Genomic DNA, 21,499 nt, shown 5'->3' on the forward strand with positions numbered 1-21,499 from the left:
TAATGGCATGCTGTACTGAGATTTAGATGATACAGTGACAATCTGCGATGGTGTCAATGACCTGTCAGCACCTTGGTTAACATGTTCCTTGCTTCCTTGCAGGATGAAGATCCCTGTGTGATTTGCCAGGAGGAACTCACTGCCAGTCGTCTCTTTGTAATGAAATGTGGGCACAAATACCACAGAGAGGTAAAGGATTGGGCTGCTTTGATCTTTCTACTCTACCTCCTCCCCTCCTGTCTGCACTACTCTCTAATTAGATTGTGGTTTGATCCAGGACGGATTGGCCTAAATAGCTGGGCAACTCAGTTTTGGACGGGGTCAAAGTCCAGTTAATCCGTCCTTCCTGAGGTGTCGCTGTGTATTGATTGTTTGGGAAACACAGGTAGTTCCCATTCTCGGAAGGTGGCAGGGTTATGGTGGCATGAAGATGTCCACCCTTCTCCTCACGATGAGTAACGAATCCAAATACAGACCATAGGACAATTGGGATATGACAAGATCATTCAGCTCCTCCAGCCTGTTCTGTGTTCAGGGAATTGACGACAAAAAGCTGTTGAGAGGTTAGCAATGCCAACTCCTCCCCCTGCCAACGCCACCCTCCCACCCCAAAAAAACCATCTGGAGGGAGGCCTGATCAAGTCACAATTCCCCCTCGTACCACATCGATCAGCAAAGGCCTAAGGGTGGGTGGTGGTGTCGTGATAATGTCTCTCATAACCTAGAACCCCTGGCTAATGTTGTGAAGACATGGGTTCAAATCCCACCATTGGGCAAATGGCCAAATTTCTTTTTAAAATCTGGTGGCTATGTAACCACTGCTGATTGTTGTAAAAACTGCTCTAGTTCATAGATGTCCTGTTAAGAGACTGAAGTCTGTCATCCTTACATGGTCGGGCCTGTATCTGACTCCAGACCCACAGTCCTGTGGTAGACTGTTAACGATTAGGTAAGCGTTGGTCTAAACAGTCCTGCCAAGTTCCATGAATGAATTAAGAAGTTAATTGCGAAGTTCTTGCTAACAATTGCCATCTGTGTACCCCTTACTGTAGGGAAATTGGAAGCCACTGGTTTCATGATAAAGTGACTCAGCATCCACATCCACATCCACAGCAATGTGGTTGACTCTAATTGCCCTCTGAAATGGCACAGAAAGCAGTTCAGATCCAGAGAAATTAGATTTAGGCAGTAAATGCTGGCCTTGCCCAGCAATGCCCACAGCCCCATGGAAAAATCGGGTTCCCACCCGTGTTCACTAAGGTAATAACACGTGTCTGGAGCAGCAGGGCTGTGGTTTTCATTGAGAATACGTTCAAACCCCATTGTTACCTTCTTCATGGTGTAATATTTTGTCAATGCTCAGTGACTCAGCAAATGTTCAAAGAATGGTCACTGAATGACCAAGGACTGTATCTGTGATCTAATGGGAAATGAATCATTATGTTTAATAGAGGAGATTTAAAGAAAGAAGGTAAGCAATTTGGCTGTTTTGCTGCTTCTATTCAGAGATCCTTCAAACCTGCATCCTTAGCTTGTGTCCTTAGCTGGGGAGTTGATAACCTGGTTTAATACAGAGTGATACCAACAGTGTGGATTCAATTCTCATGATTACCATGCAGGTCCCACCTTCTGACTCTCTCCCCTCACCTGAAACAGGGTGGCCCTTAGGTCAAACCACCATCAGTTGTCTCTCTGTCTAATGGCAAACCAGCACCATGGTCTTGAATGACTATGGACTCTGTCTTTATCCCTGCCTTGCACTTCACCTTCAGGTCCATCAGTTGATTGTTTTCTATTCTCCAAGCACAGGAGAATACTATGGTTTGGGATTACTATAGTGGGACTACTATAGTTTGGGATTATGGACTGGTTGGACCACAGGCTCTGTTTCCTGCGTTGTTTGACTCGATGGGCTGAATGGCCTGTTTGCATGCTGTCATTGCTTTGCAGATATTTGCAATAATTCCTCATGATGCTTTCTCTGTGCCTTTTCTTGGATACAGTGCATCTCTCTGTGGCTGAAGGAACAGAAGACCTGCCCAAGTTGCACACTTAGCTTTGCAACCTCGTTCTCGCAGTCCTAACCAGGTGGCTGGAATCTGTGACCGTTGTCTGTAGGCTGACCCACCGGAAAATGCCATCGCTGGGCTTTTGCTCGGGAAACCTGTGACAGGAGTAAAGGCTCTTGTGGTGCAGTTACAGGAGTGTGTACGATACATTTCTGTTGGGACATTGACTTTGGGGTTCAAGAAATAAATGTGGAATCCTGTCACTCGCATGGATTTCAAAACTATTTCATTGACAAGTTCCTATCAGACTTGATGATACTATATTGAAAGATTATTTTGTGAATTATATATACCGTTTCCTTGGCTGTGCTACTGAGGCACATTTTACAAGTATGGGAGGGACCGTAATAATTTACAGTTTAAAAGAAATAAAGATTATCTAAACATTGGTGTAGACTGAGTATTGCATTAAACTTAACGTTGGATATGGAATCGCTTTGCTAAAAGGAACCTTCTGGAAAACGAGAAGTTTGTTTTTAACTCCCCATTCAAAAAAGGAGAGTTTATTTTGTTCCCAAGGTAGGAGGGACGATTGTGAGTAGCAACGAAGGACAAGCTTTAGAGCATGAACTGGGTTTTTTTTTAAGGTTTTATTCTTGCCTGTGTACTTGGGTTCTGGCTTAACCCAGTGGAGTTCACACTGGAAAGGTTTGCGTTCTCTGCTTCCTTCCAGAATGCTAAGGACACTGCATCCTGCAGGACCTTCTCCTGAGTAGCAGCTTTTGAATGTTGTTGGTCTGAAATTACATCGTTCCATTTTGGTAAGCTACAGCTTCTGTGGTCTTACAGTGTCGGCAGCAGGTTCTGATGTGAACTCGTAGCTTGGATTAGAGCGCTTTCACTCCCTAGGCACTCAGAAGACCCTGATCTCATGGTACATCATACAGCCATAGAGTCATAGAGATGTACAGCGGAAACAGACCCTTCAGTCCAGCCTGTCCGTGCCGACCAGATATCCCAACCCAATCTAGTCCCACCTGCCAGCACCCAGCCCATATCCCTCTAAACCCTTTCTATTCATATACCCATCCAGATGCCTTTTAAATGTTGCAATTGTACCAGCCTCCACCACTTCCTCTGGCAGTTCATTCTAAACACGTACCACCCTCTGTGTGAAAAAGTTGCCCCTTAGGTCTCTTTTATATCTTTCCCCTCTCACCCTAAACCTATGCCCTCTAGTTCTGGACTCCCCGACCCCAGGGAAAAGACTTTTGTCTATTTATCCTATCTATGCCCCTCCATGATTTTGTAAACCTCTATAAGGTCACCCCTCAGCCTCCGACGCTCCAGGGAAAACAGCCCCAGCCTATTCAGCCTCTCCCTCTAGCTCAAATCCTCCAACCCTGGCAACATCCTTGTAAATCTTTTCTGAACCCTTTCAAGTTTCACAACATCTTTCTGATAGGAAGGAGACCAGAATTGCACGCAATATTCCAAAAGTGGCCTAACCAATGTCCTGTACAGTTGCAACATGACCTCCCAACTCCTGTACTCAATACTCTGACCAGTAAAGCATACCAAACACCTTCTTCACTATCCTATCTACCTGCGACTCCACTTTCAAGGAGCTATGAACCTGCACTCCAACGTCTCTTTGTTCAGCAGCACTCTTTATGACCTTACCATTAAGTGTATAAGTCCTGCTAAGATTTGCTTTCCCAAAATGTAGCATCTCGCATTTATTTAAATTAAACTCCATCTGCCACTTCTCAGCCTTTTGGCCCATCTGGTCAGGATCCTGTTGTAATCTGAGTTAACCATCTTTGCTGTCCACTACACCTCCAATTTTGGTGTCATCTGCAAACTTACTAACTGTACCTCTTATGCTCACATCCAAATCATTTATGTAAATGATGAAAAGTAGTGGACTCAGCAACGATATTTGTGGCACTCCACTGGTCACAGACCTCCAGTCTGAAAACCCATCCTCCACCACCACCCTCTGTCTTCTATCTTTTGAGCCAGTTCTGTATCCAAATGGCTAGTTCTCCCTGTATTCCGTGAGTTCTAACCTCGCTAATCAGTCTTCCATGGGGAACCTTGTCGAACGCCTTACTGAAGTCCAATTAGATCACATCTACCGCTTTGCCCTCATCAATCCTCTTTGTTACTTATTCAAAAAACTCATGTTTGTTAGACATGATTTCCCACACACAAAGTCATGTTGACTGTGCTGAAGCAGTCCTTGCTTTTCCAAATATATGTACATGCTGTCCCTCAGGATTCCCTCCAACAACTTGCCCACCACCGACGTCAGGCTCACTGGTCTATAGTTCCCTAGCTTGTCTTTACCACCCTTCTTAAACAGTGGCACCACGTTAGCCAACCTCCAGTCTTCCGGCACCTCACCTGTGACTATCAATTATACAAATATCTCAGCAAGAGGCCCAGCAATCACTTCTCTAGCTTCCCACAGAGTTCTAGAGTACACCTGATCAGGTCCTGGGGACTTGACATCTGGCACTTCCTCCTCTGTAATATGGACATTTTTCAAGATGTCACCATCTATTTCTCTACATTCTATATCTTCCATATCCTTTTCCACAGTAAATACTGATGTTCTGAGGAGCCAGCACGCTTGAAGCAGATGATGAAACACACACGCACGGTTGCCATCTACTGTTGTTTGAAACATGGGACCCCCCACCCACACAGAGTAGCCCATACCCTCTGCAAGCTCACAAAGCTGCCCTGAGGCATGTTACTGACAGGCAAGCTTAGAAAGAAATGGACTGGATGCCAACTCATCTAGTGAATGGAAGGATGCTACACCAGTCAGCTTTTCTGTTGAGAATATGGTAGACACATTGTTAGGGCATTTCATTCAACACAATATACACAATGCCTTCGATGTAACTAAATGTCCCAAAGGCTTTCAAAGCAACAATTCAAAACAAAATATGACACCAAGCCATAGGAGGCAATATTATATCAGAGGCCCAAAAAACCTGGTTAAAGAGAGGCTTTAGTTACTTTAATCAACTTGTTATGACACACATCCGCGGCAGATGGGACTTTATACCAGGCCTCTTGGCTCAGAGGTAGGGACATTACCACTGTGGCACTTGAGGAAGATTTTACACAGTGGTGTGAAAGGAGGAGACTAAGGGAATTACAAAACTTCATGTCCAGTTTGTAATGATGCCCATGCAACTGAAAGCATCAGATTCTGAGGGACTTGATAGGATTAATGCTAAATGTTTCACTTTGTGGGAAAGACTGAAACTATGAGGCAGTTTAAAAATAAGGGGTGTTCTATTTAAGATGGAAGACATTTTTCTTTCCATTCCACAGCCTCTCAACCCCGAATCCTCTTCAGGAGTCCAGGACAGACTGGATCATTGAATATTTTTCAGGTGGAGGTGATTGTGTGGAGTTGAAAGGGATCTGAGGAAAGCAGGAAAGTGGAGTTGAGGCCACAATCAAACTAGCAATAATTTCATCAAACAGCAGAACAGGCTTTCTGAATGGCCTACTGTTCCTGTTCTTGGGAGGTAGGTTAGCTTGGATGGCTGTCTTGCAATGCAAGTGACGCCAACAGCACAGGTTCAATTCCCACACCAGCTGAGAACAAGAGTTCTTCATAGTAACCTGAACCTCTCCCCCTTACCTAAGGTAGAGTGACCCTCAGGTTAAACCACAAGCAGTCGTCTCCCTCCAGTGAGAACAGCTTCTGGTCCGGTAAGACTGTGGTAACTTCACCTTTACAGTACTCCTGCTGTTTATATGGTCAAGAGGCAAGAATTCAATGAGTGGAGTAGTTTTAATGGTGCTGGAGATCACAGAAATAGAGGGAGGGGAAAGACTTTAACATTAAGATGGTGCTCTAACAGAAGCCAAGTCCGTGAGCATTAGGGTGAGAGAGGAACAGGATTTGGAGCGAGTTAAAACATATGCCGCACAATTTTAGATGTGGGGAAATCAGCAGGGAGTCCTTGGGAATAGTCAGGTATCATGGTGACGACATGATAGAAGGTTTCACCATCTCTGTAATGGTGGAACGCATTGCCTGGAAGTCTGATGGAAGGCAGGATTAATTGGGGCACTTAAGATGATATTGGATTATTATTTGGATAGAAATAGTGAGCAAGGGTATGGGGATAAAGCAGGAGATTGGCACTAAGTCATGATGATCATTTAATGAGCTGGTACAGGCATGGTGGGCCAAATGGCCTCCTGTGTCATGGCAATTTCGTGATGAGATCTGAACTGAGTGTTTGCTGCTGATACTGGGAACTCTGAAATAGAAAATCTTTCCATTCCTCAACATCCTGATGAGCACATTTTTTTAAAGAAACTATTTGTACAGAGGTACAAGTACCAAACACATGTACACATATTTTATTATAAGAGCTTTTTAATATCTTGTTTGAATTCAATATCTTGTCACATTGATTTCTATTCCATAAAAAAGTACTTATTGTACTCATACTTCAGCTTAATTGGTCAATACGGAGAAAGAATTAATAAGAATGGTGTGTTCGAGCAGCACTGGTTATAAGTCTAACACCTTTGGTCTGGTCACAATCACTGGGATATTTTCTTAAATTGTGACAGAGGGTGATTCTCAAACTATTCAATTAATCAATACCAAACTAAGCTGTATTGCCCAAAGTTGTTGGTCCAGTTCTGTAACGTGGGGGTTATTTTTTTTGTACTCCAGTGAGGACAGCCAACTTCCATTCTAAGCAGAAGCGACCCATGTTTCTAGGGATTCTTGTGGTGCAGTATCCCTATCTCCAGACCAGGAAGCCTGGGTTCTCATCCTCTCTAGAGAGTTGTAATAACATTGAACAGATTAATCTGAAAATATCTGTTCTGTCACGTTATTTAAAATACACCCATATCTAAAGGGCAGTACAAAACGTGATTGGAAAATGCGATTTCCAGCATCTTGTACCATACCTTATTCATACTGTAGTCTGAGCTCCAAAACAGTCACAGATGGAAAATTTGCTCAGCTTTTGGCTGCAAGACTCTGTTATTCAAGCCTCACTGAAGGATGTTGGCTCTGACACTTTTCACAGGCTTTACTTAACAGATTACTACATTCACTAGCACATACTGCAGTCTGGAAGCTGCAATCAAAATACTGTGTTGGTTCACTTGTATGTTTAAGATGTAATTATTAATTCCTGTTCACACAGAAGTATTTTAAAAGTGTTTTCTTTTTAAAAAAAAAATCGGTCACCCTCTTTCCTCTCAGTACAGTAAAAGGACTTTGGATATTTTTCAGTGTTTTCACCTCTTGCAGCAGCAGCTGGTATTACTTTACGACACTGACTACAGTTTCCTGTTTTTGTTTAATACATGAATTAAACATTAAAAACACAAGTACATTTTCATTTATTAAAACATTGAATCCTTATCAAGCATAATTTAAGAGTTAAAATTTCATTAGCATACAATTGTAATTAACTACATTAAAGTGGAAATTCAAGTTTAGGTGTACAAATGACTCTTTAAAGTTATTGCTACAATACGTAACTCAACAGGATTCGATACTCTACCCACCCACTCTCTTAATGTTTCATGTTCAATTGTACTAAGATAGATTTGACAATCCCCCTCTGCACTCTGGTATCTCAACACTCCCATTCATTTGTACCCTGGATAGGTCAAGCATTGAGACCAGGATCTCCCATCAGACTCAATATTGTCAACGGAAGTGGTGCAGAGTAGAGGCTCAACTACTTTACATTGAGAAAGCATTGGAAGGTGAGTCACTTAGCACTGCTTTCAATTGCCAGATGTACAACACAAGAATACTATTGACAGCAGCATTGGGATAGAACGTCTGGCTTCTCTCCGGTACAGAATATGGTGTGCCAACAATCTTGCAAAAAGGAAAAGGTTGTTCCATATGGGACCAAATGGACCAACCACAAAAGTTTCATGAATGGAGCCTTAGTTACACCAAATAGGTTTAGCCGACACAGACTGTGATTGCACAGCACTGCGTAGCTTCTCACGGATGTTGAAATGCCATTTGTCTGCAATGGTCATAACTAGTGTTTGAATTCTTCCTGTGTGGTCAGGTGGTTCTTGAAACAACCACACATATTTCACAGAACTGTTAATATGACAAATTTTGAGCTAAGCTCGTCACTCCAGTACACATCAGACTTTATCCAAGCACCATCCCGATGTAAACACACTCTTTTTGTAAAGATTTCACAGGATTCAACTGGATCACTGTTAAATTGAAATTGATTTTTTTCTTGTCCTTTAAGATGGTTGACTGTTAGGAAGATCAAGGTGTGGTTAATAAGCTCTATTTAACGACCAGACGGGAGAACAACTGGGAAGAAATTGTGAATGGGACTGGCAATAAAAGTAAAAACTCACCAAAGGGAAGCTGCTGCCATGTCACATGGGTAAGGGCTCACCAACTGAGCTTCACTAATTTCTGTTTGCACATTCCTGTGAGTGGTTATACTATCTGATGTCAGTGCTTGTTCGAATTACACATTACACAGGCTGAAGACACCAGAACCAGAAATAAAATATCCAAGACACAACAGGGACAATCCTGAAGATTACATGTAGTGATCCACAAACTACAACAGTTATCTCCCGCATTCAGAGTTTACTATCGTCGGGACCCATCAACAAATCTTAACTGAGACAGTCAAAGACTTGGACAGATGTGTAACATATCGAATGAAGCACATCACTATGTGGATATGATCACCTGATCCTACATTACAATGGCAACTATACTCCATTAGTTATAAAGTAATTAGGGGCACCCTGAACGACTATGGAGACGTAATTCTACTGTGTGATCTGCAAACTCCAAGGCTTTTCCTAGCGTGGGGTAGGGATTACAGATTATTAGAGTCAGTCGAGGATATATTTTAAAACAATAGCAGGAGTATAGACAGGAAATCTTATGGTGTTGTGGTAGCATCCCTGCCTCTGAACCAGAAGCTCAGGATTCAATTCTTACCCCAGGACTTGACAACCACAGGAAATGCTGCAAAACAGGCTAATTAAGAGGCTTTAGAGGGGGCGGGGGGGAGGGAGGAATTAGTGAAAAGTGGGACTTGAATGCATTGGTTATTCTAGAGTTCTACTAGTTGGACAAGTCAGAGCCGTGTGTCATTTCCAAAGCTTGCTATTTCCCCCCCCTTTCTGGGAAATTAATCTAAAAATGCCTACAGCTGGCAGTAAAAACAGAAGATTTCTCCAGGATAGTCAGCCCTGAGGTGGGGTCACCTCCAAGCTATAGCCTCTGGCAGGAAAAGCTAGCTAATGAAGGCAAAAAAGCGTATGCTCCTGTACATCATTAGATGTGATAACTCTTCCAAGGAGACAGATGGCAGCAAGGGGTTTAAGGGATGCTAGTGATGGGGTCCTATGGAAACCCACCCATGACAATTGCATCCACCCCCATCCCCACCACCGTTATGTTGCTGTCTCTCCCACCCGCGGTGATTCCGAGGTCAGATTACAGCAGTTGGTAGTTTGCACACTAGTAGTGAATGTGGTAACGATCAGGCCAGCCCAACATGACCAACCAAACCACTGAACTGCAGGAAGGAGGAACACTCTCATCTTTTAACATGAAGAAGAAATTTTCCAGGCCAGATCCAACCCACAGCACGGTTACGTTACAAATCTCTTGGTTAAACAGTTGAACCTTGAACAGCAAAGAGGGCGAAGATGTCTGAGATATAGATGTGGAAAGTGGGGAAAAAAAAACACTTGGTGATGGAATTTGCTGAATACAGACTCGCAGTAATGGGGGGGGATGAGAATCACACTCTCTCATAGGCCTTTAGCAACGTGACAACAGCAGCAGGCTCTCTAGTGGGTGAGTGTGGCTGAATTTCAGTCTAACTTCTTGGGAAGGCGGCCCATCTTGGTCCTGATGTTCCTCAGCAGGAAAAAGGCCACAGTGGTGACAGCACAGGTGAGCTCCGCGACCCAGAATGCCGTGTCCCAGCTGTAAAACTTGGCAATCGAGCTGAATGGGAAGCCTGCCAGGAACCCCCCTACTGCGGGACACAAAGCAGAAGGGAGTTATCAATGAATGTTGCAGATCAAGAAAAACATTTGAATTAATTACATGGTCTGAATTCCCCCGAAACCTATTAAAGAATTTCAATTTTTTAGCCACCACCAGCATCTCCCCTGTGAATGAGTGTTTGAAGAGTTATTAGTGACGCAGCGTGCAAAGTATTATTATTCAGGGGATGATGGCATTACTAGTGAGGCCAGCATTTATTGCCCATCCCGAATTGCCCAGAGGGCAGTTAAGAGTCAACCATGTTGCTGTGGGTCTGGAGTCACATGTAGGCCAGACCAGGTAAGGACGGCAGTTTTCTTTCCTGAAGGTCATTAGTGAACCAGATCAGTTTTTCCCTTGAAAACCGACATTAGGTTCAGAGCTATCATTAGATTCCTAATTCCAGACTTTTACTGAACTTAAATACCACCATCTGTCATGGCAGGGATCAAACCCAGATTGGCAGAACATTACCCAGGTCTCTGGATTAACAGCCCAGCGATAATACCACTGGGGCATTGCTAGAATCAAGGTAGATGGAACTTGGCCAGACACAAGGCAAAGCTTCCTTTATCCCAATAGCATGCAGCTTCATGTGTAAGCCAAGACTGGAGACATTCATTGTTAATTCACTGCATCAGCTATCTCCACAGTCAGTCTAGGATTGCAATTATTGGCTGCTGATTTTTTTGGTGCTCTGCCCAGCAGTGACGGAGTGAAGACTGACCCAACTACAGCCAGCAGAGGGAACTGTCATTTCATGGGCCATTGCCAGAAATGTGCAAATCTCTGGCTCTACAAGTAGCAAACGGAGGAAAGGGCTTCCATTAGTCATATTCGTTGAGGTCTACAGCACAGAAATAGGCTCTTTGGACCATCTATACACTCCCTCTGAGGAACTGCTTGATTTTCACTTTTTAGGCAACATGGTGACACAGTGGTTACCACCGCTGTCCAACAGTGTCAGAGATCCAGGTTCAATCCCACCATTGGGTGGTTGTCTGTGTGGAGTTTGCACGTTTTCCCCATGGCTGTGTGGGTTTCTTCTGGATGCCCTGGTTTCCTCCCACAGTCCAAAGATACACAGGTTAGGTGGATTGGCCATATTAAATTGCCCACTGTGTCCAGGCTGGGTGGATTAGCCATAGGAAATGTAGGGTTGTAAGAATGGTGTGGGTCTGAGTAGGTTGCTCTTTGGAGGGTCAGTGTGGACTTGATGAGCTGAATGACCTGCCTGCACATTATAGGAATTCTATGATTTTATATCCCAGCTAAGATGTGTGTATCAGAAACAAGTCTCAGTCTGGCCTGGACTCCCTTCGAGATCATGCAGTTGAAAATTATTTTAGCCCTGGAGAGATTTGCTCTCTTCTTCACAAGCATTCCAAAATACCCAACAATTTCAATTTAAATTCAGACTTATTCCTGCTCCACATGCCGTAAATTGCCAGACACAGAGTAAAACTTTGAGAATAGGATGGATTGGAGTGGAAACGGTCAGTCAGCTTCAACTATGTTACACACAGCACTACGAGTTGATATTAAATAGATAATCTTATGCAGGAATTTTCCTGGTCATCCACCAGTATGGAAGGATGTGCTGAAGAATCCTAATGGAATTTCACTCAAGTCTTAAAAACGTGTTCCACTCCCTGTACCCCAGAAAAAATATTGAACCGCAACCTCTGCAACAGAAGTTGATATTTGAGTGCCACAGAATAGTACAATGCCAGGTATAAAAGTGAGAAGCTGCCCATGGCCACTTCTTGTTCTTACCATTTGCCATCAAAGCGACAATAGCATGAGATGTCCCCGAGAGGTTAGAAGGTGCAGATTCATTGGCTATCACTCCAAACAGTGCAATTGGCCCATAAGAACAGAAGCCAAAAATAGCTCCCAAGGAGAGAATCCACAGCTACCAGAAAAGAGAAAGGTGTTAAAAGTGCATCAAGATTGTACAACCCAAAGTTTGCTTTCATTACACATGGAGTTTTGGATCTCACTGGCAAGGCCAGGGCATGTTGCCCATCCCCTAGGTGACCATGAAGATGGGTGAACCACTCCAGTCCAATGTAGCGATGGCACAGCTCATCAGCCTCTTCTGAGGCAGCCCATTCAGACTGAGGATGACTTCCTTCCACTCTGGAGTTGTGGGTCTAGAGATGACTAAGTGGTCCAACCCTGGATTTGTACACGCAGCCTCGAGATTCCCACGTTTTGGTGGGGATGTTGCGATCTTCTCATGGATTTGGCTTTTTAAGGATTTTCTCCTGGGAACAGCTCTCTGTGACAAAGTAGAGAGGAGCCATCCTCGTGCTGCTCAATGAAGATCTCCACATTTCCAATCCAGCAGCAGTGAAGGAACAGTAATAGGTTTGAGTCAGGACGGTGTGAATCTTGGAGGGAAACTTCTCAGAGAGTGGGCTTCCAATGAATCTACTTCCCTCGTTTTTCTTGATGGTTGAGGTAGTGGGTTTGGAATGTGATGTTGAAGGAGGCTTGGGAATTAGTTTCAGCACATCTTGTAGATGGTACATGCTGCTGCCCCTCTGTGTCAGTGTGGGGAACAGGGTGTTGGTCATGTTGGCTGCTTTGACCTGGATACTGTCGAGTTTCTTGAGTTTATTTGGAGCTGCACCTATCCAGGCAAGGGGGCTGTATTCCATTACACTTCTGACTGTGTAGATGGCAGAAATATTTAGGGGAGGCAGCAAGTGAACCATCTGTATCTTGCTAAAATTTCCTCATGTTTGCTACTTCTATCAACCCTTGCAATAAATTCTTTATATTTCTAAGCTATTGCATTTTAAGTTACAGTAAAGAACAAAATCACAACTCACTACATTGGATTTACAATCACTGATTTCATGCAAACAGATTTCTGCATATCTTGAAAGGTGACAAGGGTTTAGAAATGGAGGTAGAGAATAAAAAGGGCAGGCAAAGGCAGAGGGAGCAAGCGATCACGGGGGAGAAGAGAGAGAGAGATAGACCTCGTCTTCAGTTAAGTTGGTAATTTGAGTCACAGGAAAGAAGATTAGTGTCCAGAGCTCAGTCTCCTGAGGAAATAAAGAGGAAGAAGAGGCAATCACACAGAGGCAAGGAAAAGTACAGCAAGAAAAGTTTCCACAAGAAATTTGGTGATTATTTGATTGATTGTGCCTCTATCTGCACCAACTCAACTAGTCTGAATCTCGCATCGTTTCCCTGTCACCCTGGGCTTTGAAAGCTAGTGCTTCCAAATAAACTTGTTGGATTATAACCTGGTGTTATGTGATTTTCAACCCTGCAAATTGTTACTCTCCAGATATTGATCCAATTCCCCATTTTGAAAGCCACAGCCGAATCTGCCTTGTCCCACATTGTCAGTCAGTTCGTTCCAGATCCTAAACACTTGCTGCAAAAACCTCCCCTCCTCCCAATCTTATCTTTGTTTCCTTTGCTGGTCACTTTAAAATCAGTATCTTTTGATCATTGACCCTTCTCTCTCTCTCTCTCTATATTTTATATATATATTTTGCTAGACTCCCACACAATTTTGAACGCCTCTATCAAACTTCCTCTCAATATTCTCTTCTCCAAAGCCAACAGTCCTAGTGTCTTTAATCTACCTTGACAATTGAAGCTCTGCAATTCTGGAACTAATCCCAAAACTCTTTTCTGGACTCTCACTAATGCCTTTGCATCATTCCCAAAGTCCAGTTTCTTGAACGAGACACAATACTACAGTTGAATCTGAACCACTGTTTTATATAAAGATTGCTATTGTACTGACTCCTTTATTTATAAACACCTAGCACTCAGAACGCTTTACTAACCAGTTCCTAAAATGACCCTCTACAATCACTGTAATATTGTCCTTAATTAGCACTGCTGCCTCTTTTCCATTCTTTCTTTCCCTACATTTCCTGAACACATTGTATCCAGGAATATTTAATACCCTTTCCTATCTTTTTTAAAAACCAGGTCTCCATTATCACCACAACATTATATCCCTCACAATCACCCACCATCTGTCAACCTCTTGGGAGACTTTGTTGCTCCCTTCCTTCCCAACACTGAAACAGGCAGGATCAGAAGCAGTTAAAATTTATGATAAATTCAACTCAAGGCCAAAAGTTTGAATGCTGAAATTCAGCTGCTCTGGAGTTGACCAATCTGGACCTGAAACATTAACCCTGTTTTCTCTCCACGGATGCTATCAGACATGCTGTGTTTCTCCAGCCGTTTCTATTTTTGTTTCAGATTTCCAGGGTCTGCGGTGCTTTATTTTTTTTAAAACTCTGATAGCTGTCCATCGGCTCCGTCTTGGTTAGATTCAATGAAAAGGCACTGAATAGATTGCAATATAAAAGGCACTGACTAACCAGGCAAAGGAGCTGGAATAGTTTGATAGACCCCTCAGGGTTATTGAGTGAGACTAATGCTGGTCAAGAAAATTCACCCAGAGCATCCCATCCCACCCCTTGCTGAACCATAAACATCTGAGAAAGCTCAGACATCCACAACACCAGAGAAAACCAAATATTCTTTTGCCTTCGACAGAACAGGATCATGAATCAAAGCCTAGTTCATGACAGTTACCTTGGTAGACTCTGCAGTCACCGTGACTCTAAAGAGGTACATTGATATGGCCATTCCTGCCATCATGGAGAGCAAGAGTCCATGCCGAGGATTCCCGTGGCTTCGAAGACCACTCTAGAAGAGAGATTGGCAGAAACAACGTTTTTCTTTGGGAAATGGTTTTGTTTTATGAAAGCGAGGGACGATGGCCTTTATAAAAACACAATACACAGAATAAATAAAAACTGAAAAAAAACTGCAGATGCTTAAATTGGAAAGAAAAACAGAAGTTGCTGGAAAAGCTCAGCAAGTCTGGCAACATCTGTGGAGAGAAATCAGAGTTAATGTTTCAGTTCTGAGAAAGGGTCACTGGACTCAAAAATCTTTACTCCAATTTCTCTTCACAGATGCTGCCAGACCTGCTAAGATTTTTCAGTAACCTCTGTTTTTATTTCTGATACACAGAATAGAACTGTTCTTTGTGGACGAGAATTTACTAACTAGCTTCAGGGACCCCCCCTCTCCTTCTGGTAGTTTCTCAAAGTGAGGAGGATGCTTCCCATTGAACAAAGCCATGAAAAAAATCTGATTGTGATGATTTCTAAATGAGGAAAGGCCATTGCGATGCAGATACCAAATGGTTCTGACTGGCTAGGAGACTCGCTCCACCTTACCGCCTGTTACAGGTATATCAGAAGGCTTTACAGGTAGATAGTCAACCTGTTTGGCCACGTCATCAACACATCCTCCAGGAGTGAGACTCAAACCAAGATCTTCCAGCTTAGAGGTGAGGTGCTTCCTGCTGTACCACAAGGCTTTTCAGGTGCGAAAGCTAACTGCAGCTGGGTATGATTTGGCACATCACACTGTAAACTTTTGCTATAAATTCCATGTCTTACAAGCTTATACTCCTCAATCACCTGGTGAAGGAGCAGCGCTCCGAAAGCTAGTGCTTCCAATCAAACCTGTTGGACTATAACCTGGTGTTGTGTGATTTTTTAACTTTGTGCAGTTGGGTACAATTTCAGACAAGGTCCCTTTAGTTTCAGTATTCCGGGCTCAATTGCAATGTGAACACAGTGGCCTCACCCCTCTCTCCAGCAAGGCTGCCTCTGCTCAGCCAAAGGAAGACTTAACAGTGTCTGAATAGGCTGGGGCTGTTTTCCCTGGAGTGTTGGAGGCTGACCTCAGAGGTTTATAAAATCATAAGGAGTATGGATAGGATAAGTAGACAAGTTCTTTTCACTGGGATGGGGGAGTCCAGAACTAGAGGTCATAGGTTTAGGGTGAGAGCGGAAAGACTTAAAAGGGACCTCAAGGGGCAGCTTTTTTCACACAGAGGGTGGTGCGTGTATGGAATGAGCTGCCAGAGAAAGTGGTGGAGGCTGGTACAATTGCAACATTTAAAAGGCATCTGGATGGATATATGAATAGGAAGGGTTTAGAGAGATATGGGCCAAGTGCTGGCAAATTGGACTAGATTAGGTTAGGATATCTGGTTGTCATGGACGAGTTGGACTGAAAGGTCTGTTTCCGTGCTGTACATCTCTATGATGCTGTCACTGTAAATAATAGTGATAGAATCATAGAATCTCTATAGTGCACAAAGAGGCCATTCAGTCTATTGAGTCTGCACCGGCTCTCCAAAGAGTTTCCCACCCAGACCTCACCCCCATCCCTGTAACTGCGCATGGAGATTTTACCATAGCTAACCCAGCTAAGCCATCTAAGCCTAGATGGGTTAGCTATGGCTCTGCTGAGGAATGAATTCACCTGGTAGAACTAACCAAGAGGCACAGAGGCAGTGAGGTTATCCCACTGAGGCTCCGGTTAACTGCCTGTTCCTTGCAGGAGCCCATGATCATTGTTTAAGATTTTGAGCCAAACTTTACCAGGACTAAAATATACAATAATGTGCTTTATATCTGCTCGGAATAGTCAGAGAAGTGAAGTGATGAAATGTCCAACAGGAAAAGCATCATTCAGTCTCCACTGGAATACTGTGTCCAATTCCAATGCTTTAGGCAGGATGTGAAGAACTTTGAAAGGGCGCACAGTGACTGGTTAGGATTCGCACTGCATTTCCTGCACACATTAGTGGCAGAATTAATCATGGCTTGGAACTGAATAAACAGCTGAAGAGGAAAAAAAGTAATTGCGGAGTTATAGGGTAAGGGTGGGAGAGTGGGGAATTGAATTAGCTAACGTGCTCTCCCAAAGAGCCAGTACACATATAAAAGGCTGAATGGCCTCTTTCTGTCCTGTTATAATTCCATGAAAACCGGTAAACATAGTTTCAGACTGTTGAACAGTGTAGATCTCTCATGCAATCCAATCATCCACCCAAAGTAGTCCAGCATGGGTCTGTATGTACATACCCGAGCAACAGCCTTGTCGGAAAAGTATCCAGCCGCCACACTGCCCAGCAGACCACCAACCTCCAAGGCACTCATGAACGAACTCCCTGCAAACAAAAGGAAGATGCTGCTACAGAGTTCACTAAAGTCAGGAAGGCCCAGGGTTTGATCTTCGTCAGCACCAAGGAGGGCACTATTAATGGTTTCATGATTGGGGAAAAGGATCAAAATACAAAATCAACAGAGATTGCTGCTGGTCGTCACCTCCCCTTGCCCTGAGATAAACCAGCATGATCTAGACCAGGCAAGCAAGGCTGGATCTAACCTGTCTTTGTTACACATCACGGTCATTGTAAGAGCCTCAAGATCTTGTATTTGATTAATAAAAATAACTCATTCTAAAATAAGAATTGAATCCAGGTTTGCGTAATCTTTGCCTGGTATGTTGACCTATGTTCAGTTACAATGCAATGCCACCACCAACAAATTGAATTTCCATTGTGATTTAAAGTTATAAAATGTCATCGGCGCTCTCAGTTCAGTGAGAAGGTTGCGAGTCCAAACTGTGCATCATGCTGTTCGGAAGGATGTTGTGAAACTTGAAAGGGTTCAGAAAAGATTTACAAGGATATGGCCAGGGTTGGAGGGTTTGAGCTATAGGGAGAGGCTGAATAGGCTTGGACTAGGTGACCTTATAGAGGTTTATAATATCATGAAGGGTGTGGATAGAATGAATAGACATGGTCTTTTCCCCAGGGTGGGGGAGTCCAAAACGAGTGGGCATAGGTTTAAGGTGAAAGGGGGAAGAATTAAAAGGGACTTAAGGGGCAGTTCGTTCACTCAGAGGGTGGTTTGTGTATGAGCTGCCAGAGGAAGGGTAGAGGCTGGTACAATTACAGCATTTAAAAGGGAGCTGGATGGGTACATGAATAGAAAGGGTTTAGAAGGATATGGGCTAAAAGCTACCAAATGGGACTAGATTAATTTAGGATACTGATCGGCATGGACAAGTTGGACCGAAGCGTCTGTTTCCATGCTATACATCCCTGGAAGCCTGCAGGAGATGCTTCAGCTATATAGGCCACTGGTGAGACCACATCGGAGTACTGTGTACAGTAATTTTTAAAATTCATTTGTGAGACTGTTCAGCACTAGCTGGGCCAACATTTATAGCCTGTCCCTAGTTGCCCTTGAGAAGGCGGTAATGAGCTGTCCTCTTGAACTGCTGCAGTCCACCTGCTGTGGGTTGACCCACAATGCCATTAGGGAGAGAATTCCAGGATTTTGACCCAGCAACAGTGAAGGAGCGATGATATATTTCCAAGTCAGGATGGCGAGTGGCTTAGAGGGGAACTTGCAGGTGGTGGTGTTCCCATGTACCTGTTGCCTTGTCCTTCTAGATGGAAGTGGTTATGGGTTTGGAAGGTACTGTCTGAGGATCTTTGGTGAATTTCTGCAATGCATCTTGTAGATAGTACACACTGCTGCCGCTGGGCATCAGTGGTGGAGGGAGTGGATGTTTGTGGGTGTGGTGCCAATCAACTGGGCTGCTTTGTCCTGGATGGTGTAAAGCTTCTTGTGTGTTGTCAGAGCTGCACCAATCCAGGCAAGTGGATCACACTCCTGATTTGCGTCTGTAGATGATGGACAGACTGTGGGGAGTCAGGAAGTGAGTTACTTGCTGCAGTATTCCTAGCTTCTTATCTACACTTGCAGCCACTGAGTTTCTGATCAATGGTAACCCCAGGATGCTGATAGTGGGGGATTCAGTGATGGTAATAGTAATGAATATCAAGGGGTGGTGGTTAGATTGTCTCATATTGGTGATGGGTTGTGGCACAAATTGCTACTGGTAAGCCCAAGCCTGAATATTGTCCAGATCTTTTGCATTTGAACATGGACTGCTTCAGTATCTAAGGAGTTGTAAATTGTGCTGAACATTGTGCAATCATCAGTGAATATCCCCACTTCGGACTTTATGATGGAGGAAAGGTCATTGATGAAGCAGCTGAAAATGTCTGGGCCTAGGACACTACCCTGAGGAACTCCAGTGGAGATGTCCTGGAGCTGAGATGACTGACCTCCAACAACCAAACCATTGTCCTATGTGCCAGATATGACTCCAGCCAGTAGAGAGTTTGCCAACTGATACCCATTGATTCCAGTTTGGCTAGGGCTCCTTGATGCCATTCCTGGTCAAATGCAGCCTTGATGTCAAGGGCTGTCACTCTCACCTCCCCTCAGGAATTCAGCTCTTTTGTTCATGTTTGAACCAAGGCTGTAATGAGGTCAGGAGCTGAGTGGTCTTGGCAGAACCCAAACTGGGCGTCACTGAGCAGGTTATTGCTGAGTAAGTGCTGCTTGATAGCCCTGTTGATAACACCTTCCATCACTTTACTGATGATCAAGAATAGACTGATGGGGCGGTAATTGGCCGGGTTGGAGTGGTCTTGTTTTTTGTGTACAAGACGTAACTGGGCAATGTTGGGGTAGATACCAGTGTTGTAACTGTACTGGAACAGCTTGGGTAGTGGAGCAGCAAGTTCTGGAGCACAATACTATTGGTGGAATGTCGTAAGGCCCCATAGCCTTTGCAGTATCCTGTGTCTCCAACTTTTTTTTTGATATCACAGGGAGGATCAAATCGGCTGAAGACTGGTATCTGTAATGTTGGGGACCACTGGAGGAGGCTGAGATGCATTTTGGCTGAAGATTGCTGCAGAAGTTTCAGCCTTACCTTTTGCACTGATGTGCCAGGCTCCTCCATCATTGAGGATGGGGATACTTGTGGAGCCTCCTCCTTCAGTGAGTGGTTTAATTGTTCACTTCCATCCACAACTGGGTGTGATAGGACTGCAGAGCTTAGATTTGATCCTACTGGTTGTGCGATCGCTTAGCTTTGTCTTTCATTTGCTGTTTAGATTGCAAATAGTCCTGTTTGGTAGCTTCACCAGGTTGACACTCACTTTTAGGCATGCCTGCTGCTGCTCCTGGCGTGCCCTCCTGCTCTCTGCATTGAAGAGGGTTGATCCCTTGGTTTGATGGTAGTGGTTGAGTGGGGGATATTTTTAAGACAGACGTAGATAGGTTCTTGATTAGCAAGGGGTTAAAAGGTTATCAGAGTAGGCAGGAATGTAGAGTCATCACAGCAGCCTTATTAAGAGGCAGAACAGGCTTGATGGGCCGACCGATCTACTCCTGCTTCTAATGTGCATGTTCGTGACCTCAACTTTTTAAGGCACTATTCCAGTACAGTGTGTGAAGATCCAATGTTGAAACTGCCATTCTACAATATTGCTGTGTATATATTGTGGGGAGGGGGAATTTAAAGGAAACCAAGAACTAGTTCAAGTGGCTGATAGTCCACCCTCAAACAACACCAGCAAAGACAGAAAACTAGGCAGAATACTCCAGATGCTGCAGGTTTGAAATAAATGGAGAAAACATGAGAGAGAAACTTAACAAAACTGGCACTACCTATGGAGACAGAAACAGGGTTAACATTTCAGACTGAAGAGCATACAGCAAAACTGGGACAAGTTAAAGATATTATCCACTTCCCTACATGCTGTTTCTCAGCGTGGAAAACAGAACTCAGCAAGACTCCTTTTGCCTTCTACATGATTTACATCCATTCATTTTAGTTAATTTGTCAAACCTGTGAGCCGTCTTACCAAGGAGTGCACTCTGTCCCTTCTCCTGAATGAGGAAGAGTTGCCCCCAGTCAGTGCAACAGGTCTTCACTCCAAACACCACCAGATACCCAATATTCAAGACCCACAGGTATGGGGTCAGCAGCAGTTCTTTCACAGTACTCTCATCCCCAGTAGATCCTGTGTCAAAGTAGGGAAAGGGGGTGGAACGTATAGATAATATGTTAAGAAAAGTAAATATTAATTGATTGATGATGTCCGATAACAACAAATCTCACAGCTTGGCTCTGCATTGGATACTGGGAAACTGACAGCAAATGTATTTTATTAACACATTACATGCGTTTCCTGCCAACCTTAGTTTTGAAATCATGGTTTCGGGTCCTATCTTTCCATCAATATTTACTATAATGAAGAACTACATCAACATTTCCAATTGTAGTCAAACATTAACCAGCTGAGAACAAGACACTAACAGATCCGACCCTTCCCTTTACTGAGTGACATATCTCAGTTATGAAACACTGTTCTTACTGATTTTCCAGAGCAGTTTTTTTTTTGAGTTTCATACTGACACGGACTAACAAACCAGGAAAACCAAGACAATCACATGTAAAGATTTAAAATCGCAACTGAACACTGGGAAAACACTTGATTCCAGACAGACCTGACCCCAGCTTTTAGCCATTAACTGCTGGCTCGAATCCTGTCCCAAACAACGTTCTGTTCTCTTTATCAGAAAACTAGCTGCTGGCTGATTACCTCACCTCAAATGCTGACCTCCACCACCTCCTTCCAGTGTCTGTCTGTGTCCCCAGTACTTGAAGCTAATGGTTTATATGA

At 43.7% G+C, this 21,499-nt stretch overlaps 2 protein-coding genes across 7 annotated transcripts in view; one reads left to right on the top strand and one right to left on the bottom strand.

The window, feature by feature from the left end:
* Positions 1–2,437, top strand: part of LOC140494170 (E3 ubiquitin-protein ligase DZIP3-like) — a 119,444-nt gene extending 117,007 nt beyond the window's left edge. For all 5 annotated transcript variants that reach the window (XM_072593272.1, XM_072593271.1, XM_072593270.1 and 2 more), the window contains 2 exons: positions 103–189; positions 2,004–2,437. In XM_072593272.1, the coding sequence (XP_072449373.1) occupies positions 103–189; positions 2,004–2,084 (168 nt within the window). In that variant the 3' untranslated portion in view covers positions 2,085–2,437. The remainder of the gene's footprint in view (positions 1–102; positions 190–2,003) is intronic.
* Positions 2,438–7,398: 4,961 nt separating this feature from the next.
* LOC140494176 (glucose-6-phosphate exchanger SLC37A4-like) overlaps positions 7,399–21,499 on the bottom strand; it is a 32,657-nt gene continuing 18,556 nt past the window's right edge. Inside the window, exons 5-10 of one of the 2 annotated variants that reach the window (XM_072593279.1) lie at positions 20,678–20,836; positions 17,025–17,110; positions 14,668–14,781; positions 13,077–13,142; positions 11,860–11,998; positions 7,399–10,072 (exon numbers count right to left, since the gene is read on the bottom strand). In XM_072593279.1, coding sequence (XP_072449380.1) covers positions 9,906–10,072; positions 11,860–11,998; positions 13,077–13,142; positions 14,668–14,781; positions 17,025–17,110; positions 20,678–20,836 — 731 coding nt within the window. In that variant the 3' untranslated portion in view covers positions 7,399–9,905. The remainder of the gene's footprint in view (positions 10,073–11,859; positions 11,999–13,076; positions 13,143–14,667; positions 14,782–17,024; positions 17,111–20,677; positions 20,837–21,499) is intronic. The other variant, XM_072593280.1, reaches the window with a different exon arrangement.

Source organism: Chiloscyllium punctatum, chromosome 23, assembly GCF_047496795.1.
Source record: "Chiloscyllium punctatum isolate Juve2018m chromosome 23, sChiPun1.3, whole genome shotgun sequence".
NCBI lineage: Eukaryota > Metazoa > Chordata > Chondrichthyes > Orectolobiformes > Hemiscylliidae > Chiloscyllium > Chiloscyllium punctatum.